At 38.9% G+C, this 24,428-nt stretch overlaps 2 protein-coding genes across 2 annotated transcripts; both read left to right on the forward strand.

Annotated features, from left to right (window-relative positions):
* Positions 1–5,955: 5,955 nt before the first annotated feature.
* Positions 5,956–7,688, forward strand: LOC130818652 (uncharacterized). The gene is made up of 4 exons (XM_057684812.1): positions 5,956–5,987; positions 6,204–6,324; positions 6,393–6,935; positions 7,008–7,688. The coding sequence occupies exons 1-4, from the start codon at positions 5,956–5,958 to the stop codon at positions 7,686–7,688; spliced, it is 1,377 nt and encodes a 458-aa protein (XP_057540795.1).
* Positions 7,689–20,564: 12,876 nt separating this feature from the next.
* LOC130817439 (glucan endo-1,3-beta-glucosidase-like) lies at positions 20,565–23,754 on the forward strand. The gene is made up of 2 exons (XM_057683145.1): positions 20,565–20,691; positions 22,422–23,754. Exons 1-2 carry the CDS (start codon positions 20,622–20,624, stop codon positions 23,516–23,518), a joined length of 1,167 nt encoding a protein of 388 aa, XP_057539128.1. The 5' UTR covers positions 20,565–20,621; the 3' UTR covers positions 23,519–23,754.
* The last annotated feature ends 674 nt before the right edge of the window (positions 23,755–24,428 follow it).

Below are 24,428 nucleotides of genomic sequence, written 5' to 3' on the forward strand. Positions count from 1 at the left end.
AACACATCATCAAGACCATAAACTACATTTTCTGCAAACAAATCTGAATCATGCTCATATTCATCCTCATCACCGCAATTGTAGTCATCATCACTGCTAACCTCAGATTCAGAAAGTTCTTGTTGTAGGGTTAAACCTCTCTCAAATGGTGTAAGGTTTAGGGTTGAAATAGCATCTGAGTTATTTGTTTCAGATCTAGGGTTAGCACTAATACATTCTTTATAACCCGTACATGTGTTTGGTGGTCCCATTTCCCCAACATCAACAACTATATTTGCTCTTTCCAGGTCATCCACAACCTCATGTGCCACATCATTTCTTTCAAGCTCCACCTCATCCTTCCTAACATTGACCAACTCATTTGCCAACTCAGAATGCTGCATTTTCGAAGTACTTGCTTTTTTCCAGATTTTCAATTTCTTCATTTTACAGATTTATCTAATTTAAGGAACCATTATACATTATTCTCAAGCAACAACAATCAATTAACAAATGACAACATAAAAACAAGAAATTAATAACAAAAATTAAAGCAGCATTTGAAATGAAGGCTCGACATTACAAACAACAGAAAATTTAAAAAAAGAAGAAAAAATCCGTAATTCAGTGGTGAAACATACCTCTAAATGTTAGACGCTTCAGTTGGAAGATGTCTCAACGAACAAGAGAGCGAATTGAAGAGCTTTGAACAGCTATTTCGAAGAGGATAACCCGCTTTCTTCGAAGAAGAAGAGAAAAGCTTATGGAATTCGAAAATGGATTCTGAAATGATGAGCACAGCAATGAAGAAGGAAGCACAAATTAATTGGTCACGTGCTTCACACGTGATAGTCAACGTCAGTTTTGACGGTCAACACTAACCAATCCGTTAATAGGTACTCTTTTGCAAACAATATTATTACATAAGGTAGTTTTTTGAAAAAAAAAATAGAAAAGGTAGTTTTATGCAAAAGCAGGTATAGAATAGGTAGTTTTATAGAATTTTTCTTTTTTTTATGAGATGAAATGACTGTTAAAATATAATGAGTAGAGAGCAATTCTGAAACTCTCATCAAAATCAGTTCACTTCAAATAATTTCAAACTATATTAATGTCAATGTTTATTTATGATAAAGGACAATGGGAAATATTAGGGTATCACCACACATTGTTTCACAAGAGAAAGAAATTAACTCCTTGAAAACTTTAGAAAATGTATCAAACTGGGACAAGACAATCAATATAGCATGACAAACCCTTTCGCCATTATCAAACAAATACCCCAATGTTGTAGCATACACATATTTCTTCCAATTCGCCATGGTTTGAAGACGTCTTAAGAGTAGAACTTATACGTTTTCGCAGAAAGAAATGATCGTTCGTAGGCCTCCAATCGGGGCTAACACATCAATAACATTCCAAGAACAATGCAAAATTAAATCTGTAGTTTTACACAAATGTTTTAGGAACATTGATCAATTGCATTGCATCAAGTAACAAAAGAAGAGTGACATACCCAATTAGCACACCATGAGAGGGTAAACTTCTTGGTTTTGTAGATTGCAAGCCACATTATGCAAGGAAGCTGAAAATATATGACAATCACAAACAAAACTTTAGTTTAAATCATTACACAATATATGACATTAAGTACTCCTTTAGTTTAGATGCTAACATAAGATTAAGAATTACAACCCCTCTTGAATGAGACCTTCTCACCATGAGACGAGCCTATACAAAAGGTCTATTAGTTAAAAGTTTCTATTATTGGACTATTTAACCTTAGTATGGAACACATCTCACGGTGAGATTGTCTCATACAAGAATTTGTACTGTAAAAATTATTATGGAGATTAGCAAGGGTTAGCTTCTAATTTTGTAACATGTTTTTATAATATATATCGGGATTTGGACCTTAATATATCATTAGTTTGATCTTTTGGTTGAGTCGGTTATGTTAAATTGATATCAGAGGCCTAATTTATGGGTTTAAATCACATCCACCCTCCTTTAAAGTAAAATTATTAGTGCTAAATATGAAGAAACTTATGTATACTATCTACACTTCTATTCCAAAGGGTTTTCGTTTAAATGGGCATATATAACCTTCACCCATTAGCTTGATCAGGTGATAGTTAAGCCCTCAATATATTAAATACTATCACAATCATCCAGCTTTTCATGTTTTTGGTTTATTAAGATTGTCAATATAAGTGGAGTATTACTTACAAAATATGTAGTAGGAGCGAAGGCAAACCCTCCAAAGAACCCAAGAAGTCCACCAAAGAAGGGGAATGTAATTGCAACAATCATTGTGAATGCTGTCAAAATTTCCAACAAATTTGATTATGATATCCAATCCCAATAAGAAATTTATAATTCAAAAACAAACTAAGAGCCAAGATGATTGTTTCGGCAATGAAACGGGGAAGTAGGATATACTTGAAATACCTGGAGATAAGTAGAAGTGTGATCAAGAGAAGCGGCTTATGAGAGGAAGCGACCTGAATTCCTGCAACACGACACGTTAGCCTTGTCCGGGGGGTGACCTCCCGGAAAACCCCTCCGACGCTCAAGTCAGAACGTAAATCGGAAATTAATGAATGACTGATCGTGGAATGAATGCAAGAAGGAAGGTCGGGATTGAGATTGCTAGTGCTAGTGCTAGTGGTTGGGAAGGCTTAAGGAAGTAGTGTAAGCAAGGATTCTAGGAAAGCTGTTTCAGATATCTTCTCCCCTTTGATGGTTGTCCCTATTTATAATGTTTCAAGGAGGAAGTTACTCCAGAGAGGAAAGGAGGAAGATCATGGGAGTAATGGGTAGCAGCTGGTGGTTATGAAGGAAAGTGGAAGATAGTGGGCGGTTATCTACCTTGGAAGAAGGATTATCAAAGAATGTGGGTGAGTGGGAAGTTGAGTCAAACAGGTGGTTATTATTCTGGAGGGAAATTAGGGCATCTGGAAGTGAGTAGCTCATGGGCCATCCAAGGAGGTCGGGACATTCAACAAAAAGCCCATTGACCGAAAGTCAAGGTCAACGGAAAAGGTCAAAGGGTATTTTGGTAATATGATGCTAATTATTAAATAAATAAATTAATTAAAAAACAGTACCATGACACTTAGCCCCACGCATGAAGGGTGATGTGAGGGGAGAGCCACAACGACTAGAAACATCCTCCTTTATGCGGAAAAAACAGGTGCCCATTGGAGCTTGATTTAATGATCGTAGAGAACATTCAAAAGCCCCATGAGGTAAAACATATACCCGACCTGGCGAAGCTCCTCATGGATCTTGAAAATTGAGTTTGCAAGCTTTGAATCGACAGTCCTTGTGCTGAATTCCGAGTTGTAATGAAAAAGATATGACCTTTTAAGCTTGTCAGGTAAGAACGTATTGAATACGGGTCAAACGGGCATATGAAGCCGCGGCTTGAAGTATGCCGCGGAGTAGCCCCATACGCGTTATAATACAACAGCGAAATAGTGAATGTGGGATCTAGATTCCGCGACATCATGTCTCGACCCTTGCTTTCACTGATATCGCAGAAATCAGGTTCTCAACAAAACGCCCAAGGAGGGTCCGACTTATCGACTATGCGGATTAAATCAACTGTCTGTTTTGAACTGATGCCGCGTAACGCCAAGGGTTTTTACGAATCGGATTCCTAGTAATGACGCGGCATTGCATTCTTCTCAAGATATTTTTACCCCTATGGTTGAACTATGCCGCGAACTAATAGTTTGTGTCTTTACTCGCGAATTTAGCACGAGAATCCCTCTTCAACACTTAGAATATTTTAAGAAAGAGGAGGACCCCCTGGGGGTCCGACTTATCGACCACACGGATATCTTTAAAAATGTTCAGCACTCGGTCAAAGCAGCCTCCTTTATTCTAGCATGATATGGAATGAGCCCCATAACTCGCATCTTCAATCCCACGGACACACATGAGAGATTCTATACTTAGAATTTTTCACCTGGACTAGGGTCATTTGGGGGTCTGACTTATCGACCACACGGATAAATATGGGAATCAGCCACTTTACTTTTCACCCCTCCTCTTTTATGACGGGGAACCAGCTCGCAGACCCGTGTCTTCAATCATACAGAAATATGGGACTTCTCTCATACATGGAATTTCTACATTATGACTGGGTGCACCAAGGAGTCCGACTTATCGATCACACAGATTTCCTTGACCCTTGAGATATTTTCATATTTCCTTCCATCACATTTTACCCGCCGTGTCCATAAGTCGGACGGAGGAATGGGTAATCTCTATACTTAAAATGATTTTCCTTTCTGGAGGTTCAGTTTAGGGTCCGACTTATCGACTCTCCGGACATATTCGAGTGCTAAAGGACTTGAATAATTACCTGCTCCCCCCTACCTGGGGTCTGACTCGTCGACCCACCGGTGGGATGGCTTTGACATTCAAACAAATTTATGACGTTTCTCTCTAATTGAGGGTCCGACTTTTCGACCTTCCGGCTATATTCAAGAGTTAACACTTAGAAAAATTTCGCAACATACCCTTTCAACCAGGGTCCGACTAATAGACTTCACGGTCATTACTAAACACTTAAGAAAAATCTGTCTTCCCCTTATTGGGAGTCCGACTTATCGACTTCCCAGCTTTCCTCCGGAATTCCACCCTTTCGTTCGAATGCTCAAGTCCCAAGTGAAGCATTTATTGCCGCTATAAATAGGGTAGTTGGAATAGTTCCATTTCACCTAATCTTCATTAACTCCCTCAAATCTTCAAATTGCAAGAAAGAGAAAGTAGAGAAACGCTCGGACAATCTTCATCCCTCCTTCAAACTTCTGACAAATCTTTCGAAGATCTTCAAGGTTTCTGACAGATCTTCATCAAGTTTCTGACAAATCTTCAAATTTCTTTAAGGTATTCAAACTTTCCCAGATTTTTCGAATTTCTTCAAGTTATTCTTCAAACTGTTCTTGAATGTTAGCCTAGAACTTTGAATTTGTTTATGAATTTAGTCTTTATTCTTTACAAGTTTCGACTACTACTTTATTATTAACATGGATGTCGCGGCTACTCAAGAGACTATAGCTAACTCAGACACCAACCCTACTAACTTGCCGGAAACTCTTTTGATAGTACGTAGGCGTCTTAATAAAAAGGGGTTACCAATGAATGACTCGGATGAAAGTAGTTCGGTGAGAATTACCCCCCATTATGAACCAATAAAAGATGGGGATGAGTCGTCTGTATCCCCTATATACCCTCCGGAGATTATAAAAACTGCTCCTTGGGAAGTGAGCGTTGCTTTCTTTCCAAATTACTTGCCGCGAATAAATCCTGACCTAGAAGGGTTATTGTATGTAGATATGGAAAACCTTGAAGGATCAGCCGAGTCTTCTGGAAGGGAGAGTGCAGCGCCAGTTCCTCCTCCATTCTACATTCCAAACGGCGGGCCCCTAAATTACTTCATTGATTTACAGACCAAAAGAGATCTAGACAACCGCCGGGAGGCCATCTCTCAAAAATGGGGTTTGAAGGATAATATAAACATTATTACCCCGGGGAATTATGACACCGTTAGGTTTCCTCCCCCACATTGTATAGCTGTATACTTTCCTTCTTTTGAATTAGGGCTCAGATTTCCTCTTCACCCGTTTTTTAGGGAGGTGTTAGAGTTTTTGAACATTTCAGTGCCCGAGTTATACCCAAACGCCTGGGGTTGTATGGTGGCCTTTTTGATCCTATGCAAAGTTTTGGCCGTGCCACCAACACTCACAGCTTTTAGATATATATTCAGAGCCCGCCTATGTAATTCGCAATCATACGGCTGTGGCTGGATTACTTTTACACACCGTCGAGGACTGAAGATAGTCCAAGACCTCCCCGATAACCAGAAGGGGTATAGGACGAAATTTGCATTTTTGTATAATTCAGAGGGATGGAACATCAAGACCTCTTTTGACATTAAACCCAACCTCGCGGGTTTTAATAATGGGATCCCGCAGTGTTCTTTTAGTGATGCGGTGATCATAGAGTACGCAAAGATGGACGTTCAATTGGGAAGGAAACCAATGAACGTCCAACTTAATTGGATACCTGGTCGCCCTGAATTGGAGAACGAGAACCTCCTTTCGTCATTCGGCATCAGCTTGGCTATCGATCGGAGTAAGAATTGTCGGGTTTCTTCCTTTTCTTTCCTATGATATGTTTAACTGTTTCTAACTCGCGATTTTTACAAGGATAGCCAAGGAGAATCTTCGAGCAAAGAGTCCGGAGCTGATGAAGAAATTCAGCGTTCTAAGACTTGCTCAAGGGGCCATACAGCGACCCGAGGATAAGCCTCTTCCCCTTCCTCCGAAGGTATAACTTCACAAAATTCTTCGTTATGAAAGATTTCTGTTGATTCTTCCTAACTTTTTCTTTTGTAGGACTCGGCGACTGTAGAGAAGGGTCTGGAGGACGTGCCCTCAGAGCAAGAGGCTCTCCGACTTCTCGAAGAGAGAAAACAAATTCACATCCCCGATGAATCTGAGAGGGTGATTCCTCCACAGACAAGGGGGGTGAAAAAGAGTGGGAAGAAGAAGAGGAAGCGGGATTCTTCTTCCCGCAAGGAGAGCTCGGCCAAGAGGCCCTCTGTGGGTACGATCCCTACGGCCGTACCTCTCCGCATAGGGTCGGTTGAGGAGGAGGCGTCTCCCCCTTCGGACTCTCCACGGCCAGCTTCGAACAAGGGGAAAGAGAAGGTGGGGGAGTCTTCCGCGGCTCCCTCATCACAATTCGCTGAGGTTTATCGTCGTCGGGAAGTTTTCCCTTTTCGACACGAGACACCCTTTCCGGAGTTGGGGCATAAGGGCTTAATTGTTCGTTTTAACAGGGCGACGTCCAACTTAATCAGCAAGGTGGACGTCGACCTACTAGAATCCATGCCCCCCCGTGACAGGGTGCGTCAGGCACAAGCTTCGGCGGCAGAGGTAATGACTTTTTTATGCTTAGTAGTGTCATTACTTGGTTTCCGGATTTCTTTAGTTGCCGTTTCTTTGCAGGCGTTCATACGGTTGGCTTTTGAGCTCGACGCAAACCGTCAAAGTGCCGCGGACCAGGAAACCATTGCCGCCCTTACCTCCCGCTGTGAGGAGCTGAATGACGAATTATCAAAATTGCGGGAGGACTTGCCGGGCCTAAAAGAGAAACTGGCCAAGTGTTCTGAGCTGAAAGAGCGCTTGGTCAGGACCGAACAATGGCGGGAAAGGGCAAGGAAGCAGCTGGACCAGACCATCGAGAACTTAGATGCTGCTTCCACCTGGTCTGCGAGCCTCGGCCATGAAGTCGGCTTGCTGATGGATACACATGCCAAGCTCGTTCATCAGAACCAGCAACTTATGCAGCAAGTATCGACTGATTCTGCCTACTTCAAGATGATCCTATCCGCGGCTAAGGTGTATAAATTGTGTTTAACCAGGAAGGCCCGGATGGCTCGAGATTGGCTTCTTTCGGATGAGCCGGAAGCGTCGAAGTTTCTTGGAGATCTGACGGCGGAGATGGTGAGAGCCGGAACCCTGATCAGTGACGAAAAGTATCGTTTGGCTGCCGCAGAGTTGGGCATGGATTTTACATCTCTTCAGCAAACTGCTGATCAGAAGGGAAGTGAAGCCTTGTCCAACCTTGCTCCTGTCTTGGACGGGGGAGTCGGCGGTATTGGTCGACGCTGCTTGGGATGCGGATGAAAGGAGAGCCTGGTCCGAAAGGATGGATGCAGAGGCTGAGAGGGAGGCTTTATGCCTCGACTTGGATCAGCTAGCTCTCTCTTCTCCTCCGGCGTCAGATGTCCCGGAAAACTTGACGCTCTCCAACCTGGAGGTTTTGTGCCTTGATTTATCGAATCTTATTATTGACGAAGGTAGGAACCTCCAGGGCTTATCCCGAGAGCTGTCCGAGATCGGGGTGGAGCCGTTTAACGTTGAAGATTATGTAAGCTTCACTCCCAGTCTTGAAGAGGGAAGGATCGAGCCTCCTCTGCCGCCGGATCAAGACGTCGAGGCTTTTTTGGAAGATGTATAATCTTGCAATTTTGTAATTTTGATTTTTGCAAACATTCAACTCTGTATTTTGAATATTTTGATGTATATATCCCTGATTATGGAGTTTATTCGTGGTATCCATGCTTTTATTCGTTGAGCCGTGGCTTCTCTCTTCCGATGCTGCGGAATAATACTTAGAGGACGTGATTTTTCGATGTCACGCGCAGGCGACATCAAGGAAATTTGTACTTAGAATATTTTCAGCCTTTAGACCCCAGTAAGGGGGTCCGACTTGTCGATGTCCCGGTTGCGGGTTATCTTATTTGGAGACTTGGGATTTTCTTTTGAACTCAGGGACCCCAAACTGGGGGTCCGACTTATCGATGTCCCGGTTGGGAAACATCATTTGGAATATTTTGAACTTTAGGGACCCCAAACTGGGAGTCCGACTTATCGATGACCCGGTTGGGAAACATCATTGTGAAAACTTAGAATATTTTGAACTCTAGGGACCCCAAACTTGAGGTCCGACTTATCGATGTCCTGGTTGGGAAACATTATTGTGAGAACTTAGAATATTTTGAACTATAGGGACCCCAAACTGGGGGTCCGACTTATCGATGTCCCGGTTGGGAAACATCATTGTGAGAACTTAGAATATTTTGAACTATAGGGACCCCAAACTGGGGGTCCGACTTATCGATGCTACGAACGGATGTCAGATACTTCAAGTGATTTTTGGTCTTGGAACCCTATCCTAAGGGTCCGACTTATAGGTATCACAAGTTCGTTAGTGACAAAATAATTTGATAATGGGACCCCTCTCAAGGGTCCGACTCATGGATATTACTGATTTAATAAGATTTGCAAAAGAATTTTACCAAACATTTGCGAACATAAGAGCCGGATAATCTGAAAATAAAACCTGTTTATTAATGATTGTTAAGGATACAAGCGACGATTGAAGTAATTTTGAATTACAACGCAATTATGTTGCGGAAGGACTGTAGTCGCGGATTGGTGCTGATGAGTCTGTCCCTGATGAGGCTGTTTATGCTGATGCTTGTCGATTGCCCCTTGCAAATTTTATTAAATGAAGAATTTTTTCAAATGGTCTCCATTCCATGGTCGGGGTAGTTTTTTCCCTTTCATGTCTTCCAGTTCGAAGGTTCCTGGTTTGACGACGTGGGTGACTCTGAAAGGTCCGTCCCAGTTGGCCCCTAACTTTCCTTTCTCCACGATCTTTCCCGTAGCTTCTACTTTTCGGAGGACTAAATCACCAATTTGAATGCGTCTGGTTTTGACGTGGCGATTGAAGCTACGGATCATCTTTTGTTTTTGTGCTATTGATCTCAGCAGTGCGTTTCCTCTTGTCTCTGGCAGCAGATCTAAGTTTGCTTTTTTACCTTCCTCATTTTCGTCGTGTGAGTAGTAGGTGACCTTTGTAGAGGGTACGCCTATTTCAACTGGGAGCACGGCTTCAGATCCGTATACTAAAGAGAAAGGTGTATGTCCCGTTGCGTCTTTGATGGTTGTTCGACTTGCCCATAGGATGCCTGGTAGTTCTTCATCCCAATTACCTTTGACCCCCTCTATCTTCTTCTTAATGCCATTCAGGATCTCTTTGTTCGCGGACTCTACTTGACCATTAGTTTGCGGCCTGGATACTGAACTGAATCTGATTTGGATGTTAAACTTGTCGCAGTACTCGATAGTGTTCTTGCTGACGAACTGCCTTCCATTATCTGTTATGATCACCCGGGGGATGCCGTACCTTGTGATGATATTCCTCCATATAAACTGACAGACTTGTTTGTCCGTGATTGAGCTAAGGGCTTCCGCTTCTACATATTTTGTGAAATAATCAATGGCCACAATGATGAATTTGCGTTGCCCTTTTGCCGGAGGGAAGGGGCCAAGGAGGTCCATGCCCCATTTGTCGAAAGGCAGGACGGCTTGCATGGCGGTCAAGTAATTAGATGGCTTCCTCCCTATCTTTGAGTGGTACTGACATTCAGGACATCTTTTGATCAAATACTCCGCGTCTTCTCGGAGTGAGGGCCAATAATATCCACTTCTAAGGACTTTCCCAATGACAGTCCGTACTCCTTGGTGTATACCGCATCCACCTTCGTGTATTTCGCGGAGGATATAGTTTCCTTCTTCAGGGGATACGCATTTCAGGAGGGGGTGTGTATATGACTTCTTGTAGAGCGTTCCTTCGTGGAGTTCGAACCATCTGGCTTTCTTCCGGAGCATTTTGGCCTGACATTCATCTTGGGGAAGCGTCTGACTCCGCAAATATTCGATGTATGGCTCCATCCATGTTTCTGATCTGTCGATGGTATCGACCATGAAGTTGATGCTGGGGTTAGGAAGCACTTCCCAGATTATGTCTCGAGCCGCGGATGTTTCTGCTGAGCTGGCAAGCTTTGCCAGGGAATCAGCTTGGGCGTTCTGGGATCTTGGAATGTGCTCCAACGTGAACTTGTCGAATTTTTGAACAAATTCCTTTACTTGCTGCAGGTACATTTTCATGCTGTCATCTTTAGCTTCGAACTCCCCGTTTACTTGTCTAACAATCAATTGGGAGTCGGAGAAGGCGGACAATTTTTTGGCTCCCGTTTCGTAGCAAATTCTCAGTCCCATCAATAATGCTTCATATTCGGCTTCGTTGTTGGATGCTGCGAACTCGAACCTGACCGCCCTTTCCATACGGACCCCGGCGGAAGACACAATGAGGAGTCCAGCCCCACTTGCTGATTGGGTAGAGGACCCATCTACATACAACTTCCATTCCTGATTGGGTTCAGGATGATAGGGGAGAGTGCTTTCAGCAATGAAGTCAGCCAGAGCTTGGGCTTTGATTGCCGTTCGAGGCTCATATTCGATGCCGAAATCCGCCAGCTGGTTTGCCCAATCTGTGACGCGGCTTGACTTGTTTTTCCCTTCCAGAATCTTTTTCAAAGGTTGATCAGTCCGGACGATGATCTGGTGGGATTGAAAGTAGGGCTTCAATTTCCTGCTTGCCATGACGATTGCGAATATGACTTTTTCGACTTCACCGTAGTTTCCCTCCGAGCCACGGAATGCATGACTTATATAGTATATAGGAAGCTGTTTCTTTTCTCTTTCCGCAACCAGTACTCCGGATAACGAATATTCGGAGACAGAGACATATAGGACTAGCTTCTCCCCTTTGATGGGCGAAACTAGTTTTGGCAAGGTGGACAGGTGCTCTTTAAGTTGGCGGAAGGACTCTTCTGCTTCTGCTGTCCACTCGAACTTCTGTTGTTTTATTGTTTTAAAGAAGGGTAAACATTTATCCGCGGACTTGGAAAGAAATCTTCCAAGAGCAGCCAGGCACTTCCCTCCGGTAACTCCAAACACACACTTGTCAGGATTGAGTTTCATTTGGTGCTTTCGAAGGGTAAGGAACGTCTCTCGTAAGTCTGCGGCGTGCTGACTTGCTTGTTTGCTTTTTGTGATCATGTCATCTACATATACTTCTAAATTCCGTCCAATCTGAGATTGGAAGACCTTGTTGACCATTCTTTGATAAGTTGCCCCCGCGTTTTTTAATCCGAAGGGCATAACCTTGTAGCAATAGACTCCCATGCTGGTAATGAAGGCCGTGTGAGGTTGGTCTTCAATTGCCAACGGAATCTGATGATAGCCGGCATTGGCATCCATGAAGCTTAATAATGCATGGCCTGCTGTAGAATCCACCAGATGATCAATCTTTGGAAGTGGGTAATCGTCTTTAGGGCACGCCTTATTCAGGTCCGTGAAGTCGACGCACATCCTCCACTTGCCATTCGGTTTTTTCACCAGGACAACGTTGGATAGCCACTCAGAGTATTTGCATTCTTTAATAAATCCGGCTCTCAACAACTTCTCGACTTCCTCCTTGGCGGCCTCAGTCCGCTCTCTTCCTTGATGTCGTAGCTTTTGTTTTATGGGTTTATAGCCTGGTTTGATGTCAAGTTTATGATACGCGACACTGGTAGGGATGCCAGGCATTTCTTCCGTGCAAAAAGCAAAGACGTCGCGGAACTCAGCAATGGTGGCCACTATGTCCTGTTTGACCGTGCTAGGAAGATCTTTCCCTACCTTGATTTGTTTCCCCTCGAACATGTCTACTTCCTCGTATCGTTCTATGGGGCGAGGCCTTTCATGCGTGCTGAGATTTTCCTTGTACACGCTCATGACAGCTGGGACATTGTCTTCCCTTTTTCTTTTTGCTCGTGTCTCGGAGGACCCGCGCTTCAGGGTGTTGACGAGGCATTGGCGAGCCGTCACTTGGTCTCCCTTGAGAATGCCAACTTGTCCATTATCTGTCTCGAATTGCAGCAAGAGTTGATGGGGAAAGATTGCTGCCTTGATTTTATTAATGAGTGGGAGCCCCATGATAGCATTGTAGGGGAAGTTGAGATCTACCACTGTGAACCGTATGGGCATGGTCCGGCTTTCACTTCTCTCCCCTACCCGTACGGGGAGAATGATCGTGCCCAACGGAATGACCTGACTCCCTCCAAACCCAATCAGTGGTTTGTCTAGGGGTTGTAAGTGCTTTTCCTCGAACTTCATCTTTCTTAAGCACTCCATTGTAATAAGATCAGCCGTGCTTCCCGTATCTACCAGCACCCGTCTGACTTTCATTTGCCCGATTTTAAGAGAGACCACCAGGGGATCGGTATGCGGTTGTTGCAGCGGTTGGGAGGTCGTGGCATCGAACTTCATGACCGGTCCCTTAGATGCGGCCATGGGAGGTCCTTTCAGCAAAGTGTGGACGCTGTTTTTTGCCGCGCGGATAGTGGGATATTCCTCGGTGTATCCCCCAAAAATCATGTTGATAGTTCCTTGAGTGTCGGAACTTTCGCGTCTGGCTTCGTTCCTCTTGGGGGATCGGCGTTTCTGTTGCCATGGCCTCCTTTCCCCTTCTCTTCCAGCATCATAATCTCTCCTGTTGAGGAACCTGGACAGTTTTCCCTCGTTAGCCAACTGATGCAAGATGCGCTTTAGTTCACGACATTGTGCCAGAGTATGGCCGTGCTCTTTGTGATAATCACACCACAGATTATAGTTGCGCCTATCAGAGGGGGTGGTAACTGTAGGTGGAGCTGGCAATTGATCTCGAACAGCGAAGAAAATGTCCCTCCTGTTTCGATTGAATATGGGGTCGTTTCCTCCATCTCCCAGATTCCGCGTCCTAGTTTCTCCTTCTGTAACGTATACGTGTCGGGCTCGTGGAGGTCCCATATCAGACGGCGGCGTAGGACGACGCGGCATGTAATTCTGCTCTCTCCTCGAAGAATGCTCTTCCCTGCTTCGTGAGGATTGATGGGGGGGCCCGACATCTTTTTTCTCAAATTTTCGCCTTTTCGGATCATGTGCTTGACATATCTCTGACGCCGTGACATAACTTTGGCATTGTTTCATGGCCTCTGCATACGTCTTTACTTGACTTTCAACCAATTGGAACTTCAGCCGTTGGGCCTTCATTCCGTTGATTAGGGCGTTTAGGGCAACCGACTCCTCCAAATCAGTCACTTCCAGCACTGCCTCATGGAACTTCTTAAGATATGAGGATATGGACTCTCCTTCCAATTGAGTGACACTAAGCAGGTGGAAGTTTGATTTCTCCTGCCTTCTTGAGGCTATAAAGTGGCCCAAGAACTTGCCCTCTAGTTGGGCAAAGTTGTGGATGCTTCCTCCGGGAAGGGAGGTGTACCACGTCAAAGCTACTCCTGTAAGAGTAGTTGGAAAGAACTTACACCATAACGATGAGTTGGTGGTGTACAACAACATAAGATTCTTATACGCCGTCAAATGCTCCTGCGGGCATGACGTGCCATCGAAAGCAGCCATGTTTGGTACCTTTATTTTCCCGGGATTGGGAGTATTCAGTATCTCTCTGGCCAGGGGAGAGACTAATGATATGGGCTCTTCAGGAAGGACACTCTTGTCGTCCTCATTCCGCGGCATGGAGGTGGGAGTGAGGGGACGGCTAGACCCGGCGAGTTGTGCCTTCTTCCTTTCCTCCCTTCTTTTATCTACCAGGGATTGGACGCTCTCAGACGTCTTTCGCTTTTTGCTCTCTATGAAGGTTCGGGCATCTGGAGTGGCGGTTTTGGATTCGCCATCTCGTGTACCTGTCTTGCTATGGTGCGGGTAAGTTCTGGACCTTTCCCGCCTATTTTTATTGCGTCTACTGGAATGGGAAGTCCTCGAGTTCCCGTCTTGAGATTCATGAGATTTTGGTATCTCTTGACGGGGCTCGATTCGTTCCTCTAAGTTTTTTATTTGGTTCGCCATGTCTTCCAGTACCCGTTGTTGAGTAGGGGTATTGTTTATGACGGCGCGGAGTTGTTCAGAGAACGCGGCCGTGAGGTTTCGCGCTAGCATGTCCAGATCACGGCGAGTCACGGCTTGATTATTAGCGTGACCCGCTGAAGTGTCTGTGTCTGTGCTATGCACGGTGGCGGTTTGAGTCGGGTTCTTCTTGGGAGCCATGACTTCTTGTACACTTCCCCACAGACGGCGCCAAGCTGTTTCGGCAATGAAACGGGGAAGTAGGATATACTTGAAATACCTGGAGATAAGTAGAAGTGTGATCAAGAGAAGCGGCTTATGAGAGGAAGCGACCTGAATTCCTGCAACACGACACGTTAGCCTTGTCCGGAGGGTGACCTCCCGGAAAACCCCTCCGACGCTCAAGTCAGAACGTAAATCGGAAATTAATGAATGACTGATCGTGGAATGAATGCAAGAAGGAAGGTCGGGATTGAGATTGCTAGTGCTAGTGCTAGTGGTTGGGAAGGCTTAAGGAAGTAGTGTAAGCAAGGATTCTAGGAAAGCTGTTTCAGATATCTTCTCCCCTTTGATGGTTGTCCCTATTTATAATGTTTCAAGGAGGAAGTTACTCCAGAGAGGAAAGGAGGAAGATCATGGGAGTAATGGGTAGCAGCTGGTGGTTATGAAGGAAAGTGGAAGATAGTGGGCGGTTATCTACCTTGGAAGAAGGATTATCAAAGAATGTGGGTGAGTGGGAAGTTGAGTCAAACAGGTGGTTATTATTCTGGAGGGAAATTAGGGCATCTGGAAGTGAGTAGCTCATGGGCCATCCAAGGAGGTCGGGACATTCAACAAAAAGCCCATTGACCGAAAGTCAAGGTCAACGGAAAAGGTCAAAGGGTATTTTGGTAATATGATGCTAATTATTAAATAAATTAATTAATTAAAAAACAGTACCATGACAATGATAATTGAACATGTAAAGAGAATCATATCGTGTCTCAATTGGAAAGTCTTGGATTCGATATTTACATAACTCTCTTTTTCTCAGCTTATTCAGTATGTTATTTGGACTTTTATCTTGATTCACGTACCCATGTACGATTCTTGACGCTCGGACATTGGTATGACACTTAGACACTTCATTTAGGCATAAATTGAATATTTTGAAGTATCTGACACTTAGACATGTACCACTATCTAACATCAATACCCGAGTCCAAGTAACATAGCTAGTAATAATAAAAGATGCATGTGAAAGAGATAAAATGTTATACTTACCAACGTAAACGTTGAGAGTAATGAATCTAAGGTACCAAGAAGGGTTGAAGTGCAACTTCTTCACTAGTACAGTCTTCAACATATCGAAAAACCGGCATTGCATATATGTAGGGACCCAAAAGAACAATTCCAAAATGAGAAGCCGAGTGCATAATATACTTCCTCTGGAGCAACTACTGTTTATCAACAGGATATAAAGCATAAAACCTAGCTCTAATTTCACACTTGATCCGTTCGATGACTTTATCCACTGTGTTCATTTTAAGGAGCCAAATAGCCTCATTTCGAGTCCGCTATATATGGTAACAAAGACTGCACAAGCTAGAGATGATAATCTTCGTATGGAAACAATCAGTACACCTTTTAAAATTAGCGACCTGATTGATATCCATGTGAAGGCTTGGAAGAGTTAGCCACCTACTCAACTTCGTGAGACATCTTGCACTAAAAGGGCAGGTGAAAAAGATATGTGCTACCGTTTCAAATGCTGTATTACATAGTGAACAACAGTCCTCCTGTAAGTACTTCATCTGGAATAACTTATCCTTGGTTTTCAGCTTATTAAGGAGGATCTCCCAAAGGATAAATTTACCTTTTGGAGGAGAAGCTCTGTTCCATAGGAATGTACTCCATGCAGCTTTCTGGTGGCTATCAAAGTAGCTCCTATATACTTCTTTAATGCTATACTTATCTTTTGACATCCACAAGCTTAGCTTGTCTTTTCTTAATATACGTTTATCACAATAATATATGTTCTTTTAAATTTTCTTAGAATATTATATTTTAGAATTTAAAAGCTACATAAAATTTGCAATTAAAGTTTCTTAGAATATATATTTGTTATTTTTACGTCGAAGTATTTACTAATTAATAAAGTTTCTTCATTAAAATTTTAATTTCTAAAATATTTCATCAAAAAAGAAAAAATATATATGATAATAAAAAATTAATTTGAGATAACAAAGAATCAATAGAAAAATATTGTTGAAAAATTACCCATATTTGCCTAAAAAAGTATAAGAATTTTAATTAATACTTATATTAACAATCTAATTTTTCCAATAAAAAAACTATGTATTCTAAGAAATATTATAATTTTATACCAATAATATGTAATTACATCTCTATTTATTAATAAATGAGAGTATAGTAGAAAATTGTATAAAAGAGAGTTTATTCACGATACTTTTTTTTTTATTATAAAAGGTAGCTAGCTTTGGACTTTTAAAAACCCTTTTAAAGACTAATTGAGGGCAAATATTAAAAGAAATATAGAAGACATTCAAATTTATTTGTCCTATTCCTCCAAAAATTAAGTGCAAGAAATCTCTTTATTATATTAAAATACCTTGGAATGTTTGAGGAAGAGGAATATGAATCCTATAGCACCCAAGTCCAATGATGTATGGTTATTCCGTTGTATGATAAGAATAATGCATTTCTGATTTGTGAAGCACGATAAGTGATAAAACAAACACACTAGGGTCTAAAGTTTTAATCTTTATCTCTAGTATATACCTAAGATCAATGGCAAGGGTGTTCAATGCAAGTAAACAACACTTCAATAATAAGCAATGAGAAACAATAAGAAAGAAAGCAAAATCAAAGACACAAGATTTACGAGGTTCACCCCATGTGGGCTACGTCCTCGGTGGTGGTTAGCTTACTTGATTATGTGAAGAAATAAAGGAGTTTTCAAGAGCTCTTGCAAAGAAGTATCACACTTGGAGAAGATAAAGAAGAAGGGTTTGTGTTTAGTTAGGGTTTTAATCAACATTGAAGTGAGTGTATGAGACTCCTATTTATAGTAGTAGCTATATACCAATGACTGGGCAAAGGCCCAAATTAAAACATTCCCGTAAAACTTATCGCGCAAGAAAACAGACTGCATTTTGAACCCTCGCTTGACCGGTCGAGTGAAATGGCCTTGGTTGAGCGGTTTGTATTCCAGTCGAGCAGCAGATCAGAATGCTCACTGATCTGGTCGAGCCAACTGGCTCGGTCGAGCATGCCATAGTGTGGGTCGAGCGGCTCATCATAAAGTCTATAATGACTCTCATATCATCATACACACACATACACACATCCACACACCACCAACCTCATCATACACCATTGGTGCACTCAAAGTCACACCAAAACTCCAACGATAAGTATTTATTTAAATATGAAAAATCAAGTAATCACAAAAATAACATAAAATTTATTTTTCTATATCTATATTTGTTAAATTTAGAGAAAAAAAATCTCAAATTGTTTGTCAATCTAAAAATTAAAAAGGATAGGGAATGATCATTAATTTCTAAAAATTACGTGTGTAATTTTCCACCAAAATCTGCAATAGAGGTCTTCATTCGGATCATCAAATTGATGTCGAATCTCTGTTTAAAATTAAGTCTTATATCCATATTTATTTTTACATATTTTTAATTCATTTTGAAATCGGATTAAATTAAATTTAGTTATAAAGTCCAATAAACATCAGATCATTAAATTTATTTTGAAAACCCTATCAGTATAATAATGAATGTTCGTCTAAACCAATAAAGACATAAAGTATTAGGCACTACCAATAAATAATGACCATATTCATATAAAGTCACGATTCACGTTGTTTTTTTAGAATTCTAATTTGCACGTAACATTCCCACTACTTTGCACTTCTCAATTATATCTAGCTGCATTTTAAGTGCTCCAACCACCTTTACACCACTTATTTGAGATCAAAACAAGTACCTTATTTGTAGAAAAGTATCCTTACAATGAAATAAAAAATATTACTCTGATTCAACCTATTAAAAAATCAACTTAGTTAAAAGCTTAAGTTAATGGTTGAGGCTCTATGATATATTATATACTATAATACGTCTCCTCTTTTCTAACACAAAAGCCTTTTAGACTAGAAATGTAGATGCAATACGGATCTTTCACATACATGACGCTAATAATTTCATTTTAAATTAAGCATAATTGAGATTTTAACTCGTGACGTCTTTTCATGTTGACTCTGATAGCATGTCAAGAAATCAACTCAACCAGTTAGTTCTTTGATATGTTATATGCTCTAATTTACCGTTTGACTTAATAGTTGTTTAACCTGAAAGTGATTGTCATCAGGTTGATGAGAAAAATTGATTACTTAATTAATTTTGCTAAAATATAATTTAGCACGACTTAGTATATAAATTTTCCAAATTCTATATTTGGCTCAAAAGATTCGTTTAACCTGAAAACGATTGTAATCATCCTTACGCTTGCCTAAATAAACTAAGAACGACAATTATAATAAATTCAGATGAGAAAAATTAGACAAAACCAATGTGTAAATTTGAAAACTCCTAATAAGTTTTACCCTAAACATCAAATTCAACTTTAACTTAACTATTTCAATAATGGTCTACGTTGGGATTATAAAATTCTATAAAAATCAAAATTTAAATGAGTGTTCTATTTATTTTAAATGGAAGGTGGGCTAATATAATTATTTACTTAGGGCATAATTTTATTACCTAAGGCCCAATTTGGGTGAAAAAAAAAATGTAAAGTGATGCTCATTTTTATCATGTTATCTTATCTTGTATAATACTGTCTCACTATGAGACGGGTTCATATAATAGTCTATTTCTTCAATTAATTACTTTAAGATTATAAGCAATCGTTTTAAGGTTATAAATAATCATTCTAGACTATAAAAAATAATTATATTAAAATTATAAGTGATCACTTTAACTTTATAAGTGATCATTTTAAAACAAAAAATATATATTGGGCTAGCCTAAGGGAGATGGTCTCACCGTGAAACCGTCTCATTTAAAAATCAGTGCATTATTATTTCTAGACGACACTTTCTTGAGTGTGGGTGAAAAAAAATTAATAACTTATTATAATTGATTAATTTCACACATTGGGTTGAATTCGACTTGTAATAAATCTAAAAATTTAAAAATAAATAATTTTCGTCAAATTGAAAAGTGTACCCTCTTTTACCCGTGCGCTAGTGATCTCATGCACTTTAGAAGGAATTTCGAACGTTTGTCGATACTTTCTACTTATTAATTATTATTATTATTATTATTATTATTATTATTATTATTATTATTCTTATTCTTATTCTTATTATTATTATTATTATCAAAGTATTATAGTACAAAACAATTCTTTCTACATTGTTTATTGGATTATTGCTTACCAACCAACGCATATGCATGCTCCAATATTTAATTATTTTGCCGCTGAGTCAATTATTATAACTTCCTATACAAGTAGTTGTTGAGAAGGGATTCGATAATGGGATATTTATTAGCTAGGTTTTATAATTAAATTTGATTTTGACATAATTTTAAAATTAATTTCATTTTTGAAAACCCGAAACTCTTTATCCTAAATCAACTCAATGACGTAATGAATGCTCTATTGCATACGTTCTTTGTACCATTGGATTTAACGCATATTTTAAAGGTGTAAATGTTAATTTATAATAGTATTATATCAAGTATGGTCATAAAATAGTAAAGATCATCACCAAAAGGAAAAAAATAGAAAAAATTGTCCAAAATAATTTCACATATTTTCCATCTGCTATGAATAATTCTTAATATTGATTAGTTTTAAATAATTCAAAATATGTATATTATTTGGTGACAACACCCTTTTCACATTTTAACCAACTATTATAATATGTACTTACCACCAAAGAGGAATAGGGTTAGACCAACGAAAAAATATAAGAGGGAGAAAAAGTTAGAATAACGGCTAGTAGATACCTACACTAGCCTGTTGAAATGTAAAAAAGACTATTATCAGCAAATAATATACAAAGATTGAATTATTAGAAATAATCAATAGTATGGATTATTCACAACAGATGAATAATAAATGTAATTATTCGGTACAAATTTCAAAAAAAAATATAAAGTAAATAAAACAATTTAAAATAAAATTTAAATGCAATTAAATGTATTTGGGTTTTCACTATATAAAGTGATCATAATATGAAAGTACGATAGCACCGCTAATAGGAGTTGTTAATAGCAATCTTCAAATAGCAATAATAATCCTCTAATGGCTGCCACCAATCCAATGTTAATTGTTATTGGAGTGCTGATATTAACGCTGACTATACTCCAAACAGGTATCTTTCTCACTCTATCTTTCATTTTTATTATTGCTATGGTTGGAATCTCATTTAACTCTCTGCTTTTGGTTTTCGTTCGCCTACTTGTAATCCAATGAAAAAATAGTGTACTCTGTGATTAAAGCTTAGTGGTCTGTATAGAATTACTTTACATGTGAGGAAGATTCTACATAAATAGTGGGTTGTAGACTTATACATAATGTTTGGTGCGTAATCCTCCTAAGACCATATGATTTTCGAAAAGAGTGTAACTCATCGTGTATTGTATGTAAGTCGGTGCTCATTACACGTGGGTTTGTGGACCCGAATGAGTGTATCCACACGAGTGGGCCTATGAAGTGATCATGTGGCAAATTGTCATGGCCTAACATAAACCAATACTAGTTTATGGGATTTTTGGCATATACTCTAGAACTATAATTTTGCATCAAGATCTTTTAAAGGGTACATGATAAGCTGAGGGAAAGAGAAGTCTAGGGGCAAAAAGTAGCGAGAATTGATCTAAGTTTCTTCTGGAGAAAAGTGGTGTTTATTTCAACTATGACAAAATCTATTTCTCAATCAGTTGTGTATGTCAATTAATTTAGTTTTCAATTTATGGAGTAATTAATTTAGTTAATTAGGCACACATTATGTGCTCTTGTTTAGTTATCTGAGGCTTTGTTTAGTAAATGACATAAAGGTATTTATTATCATAAATTCTTACGAGAGATAGGTCTCTTTGAGAGACCAATTACCATTATATATTTTTCAAAATATTGTACCTAAGTATTAAGAATGATGTAAGTAGACATTAAAGATACTGAAAATATGCATTAAGGATACGACAAATAAGCATTAAAGATAATGTACGTAGGCATTAAGAATATGGTAAGTAGGCATTAATCTTTAATAAATTGGACTTAAAATATATCTCTCAAGAGACTAGCTGATTTATTATTATCAGATGTAGCTTGGTAAATTAGCTTACAACTCCCAACTTATGAGATTAACTTTTGTCATTCACTTCAAAACTAGATATAATATCAATTGAGATTTATTATTGGCGATTACTTTGAAATAATTTTCACTTTGTGCCAAAATATAAACATAGGTCATTTGCTATTTTTAAAAATCTCGTTTGCGTTGTCTAATTTTTTATCAATCAAAAAAATAAAAAACTTAGATCTAGTAATACAATGATCTATATAATAGTTAAGTACATCAGATCAATGTATCAGTCACTTTTAAAAGTTAACTACTATAAAATCACTCATTTTAAAAATTTTTTGTTAATATATTGAAAGCAAGTAGATGTATTTATTCGGGTAAGATTTTTCAGATCATTTAAAAATGAGTCTTGTGTCAACATTAGTTATTATATATATATCATTGTAAATTAGTTGTTATATATATCATTGTAAATCCAATTAGAAGTCGGTTCAAAGTTATATCATGGAGTAAATGCCTGTCTATTTTGAATACATCTAAAAACGAGATAATATGTGCCCACACATGGGCAGCAGATCAAGTGTGTACTCATTTAGGTCAGTTAATATCACTTAAATCCAAAATAAAATCTAATATATGTAAATATACCCTATATGAGTTGATTAGTGTATTGCCTTTCACATGAGTGACCAGGTTCAAAACCCATAAATTTATTTTACAAAATATTATTTTTCCTAGATCTGACACTATAACCACAAAAATAAATCTAACTTAAACCTTTTGGTGATCAAATGTAGAAGCAACAATTGGAGTATGTTATGGAAGAAAAGGACAAAACTTACCATGTGCGCAAGAAGTAGTAAATCTCTATGATTACCATGGAATTGAAGCAATGAGACTATATGATCCTGACCAAGACACACTCCAAGCATTACAATCTACATGGATTACACTCATCTTAGGCACTCTTAATGAAGACATTCAACAATTAGCATCCAACCAATCATTCACTAAAAAGTGGGTCCAAACCAACATTATTCCTTATAAAAATTCAATTAAATACATTTCTGTTGGAAATGAAATACACCCATCTGATCCACAAGCCCCCTTTATATTACAAGCCATGCAAAGTATCCTTAATTCACTTAATCAAAATAATTTAGGTGATAAAATTAAGGTTTCTACGGCCGTTGATACAATCTTGATTGAGAATTCATATCCACCCTCGGATTCTCGTTTTAAAAACTTAACTTATATTACTCCAATAATTAAGTTTTTAGTCGATAATGATTCACCTTTATTGGTTAATATTCAACCATATTTTTCTTATTTAAACGACCCAAAAAATATTAGACTTGATTATGCATTGTTTAAGGCATGTGGGACCGTTTTTATTGATGATAATAATGGGTTAAAGTATCAAAATTTATTTGATGCGATATATGATGCAATGTATGTAGCTGTTCAGAAGGTTCTAGATGGTTCGTTAACTGAAAAATTGGCGGTTAATAACAGTAAGAAAAACCAACAGAAGAAAAAGAAAGTGAAGATTGTTGTGTCAGAAAGTGGGTGGCCTTCTAAAGGTAAATTTCATCATGGGAGAAAATTGGGTAAAAAAGATGAGGTAATGGTAAAAGATGAGTTGGGATCATGTGGGGAAGAATCAATTAGGGGTGAAGCTGCTACAATTGAAAATGCTAAGATTTATTACACAAATTTGATTAATCATGTGAAGAAAGGTAGTCCTATGACACCAGGGGAAGGTATTGAGACTTATTTGTTTGCTATGTTTGATGAGAATGAAAAAATTGGTGATGTAAGTGAGCGTAATTTTGGACTTTTTACACCTGATCAAGAACCTAAGTATGGTGATCTTGACTTTTGTGGTTGTTAGTCGTTGTCATCAGCATATTTAATGTGTCTCAGTCGTTTTATTTATAGAAGTTATGATTAGGGTTTGATGAAGATGGAATCACTAGGGAAGGTTTTTATAAGTTAATAAGGTTCTTCTAGTTGTACTGTAATACCAAAGTGGGTCTCATAATAGACCGTATATTTATGTGGAAGAGATAGCAAAATAATAATGTGGAAAGTAAAATTTAAAATGGTATTGAACAATTAATGCTTAAAGTAATATTAATAGCACTAGAAACATATAAGAATACAATATATATACTATTACTATATTGTATTAGCTCACTCTTATTCTTACAACTCATTCTAAAATATTACTCTTACTTTTGCTTTACCACTCAAGAATGTTGTGGTGGGATGATGAAAATGCAAGTGATAAACATACTATTTATACTACTAGAAATACTCTAAAATTCAACAAAGGTTGGCAAGTAATTAATGCTTTTATACTTGGCCTAATAGGGAGGGAGTGATAAGAGTAGAATTTTACCACACTTAGTTGTTTATTTTTGACTAATATAAACATTGTTAAAAGAAAAACGGTTGGTGACTTTGTTTAACATGTTTAGATAATTTATTAATAACTGCTATTATAAAAAATAAATACTTCAATACTACAAGTCATAACAAGGCTGAATTTGTAAGAACTTGTGGCTTACAACAAACCAATGATTTCGGCATAGGTTATAACAAATAGGTGATTACAAACGTCTTTTGCAATTTCAAATGAATAAAAATTGTAAATAATTAAATGAGTCATTTTAACATAGTTTATTATGGTCTAAAACACAATTTGTGTCAACCAAGTGAAGGGAAGTCATTTTCTTGCTTTAAGTTCACAACAAAATGTAGTTAGTGTTTGGATCATGGGTTGGGGACATGTTTCATGC

The sequence above is a fragment of the Amaranthus tricolor genome, chromosome 7, assembly GCF_026212465.1.
Source record: "Amaranthus tricolor cultivar Red isolate AtriRed21 chromosome 7, ASM2621246v1, whole genome shotgun sequence".
Classification (NCBI taxonomy): domain Eukaryota; kingdom Viridiplantae; phylum Streptophyta; class Magnoliopsida; order Caryophyllales; family Amaranthaceae; genus Amaranthus; species Amaranthus tricolor.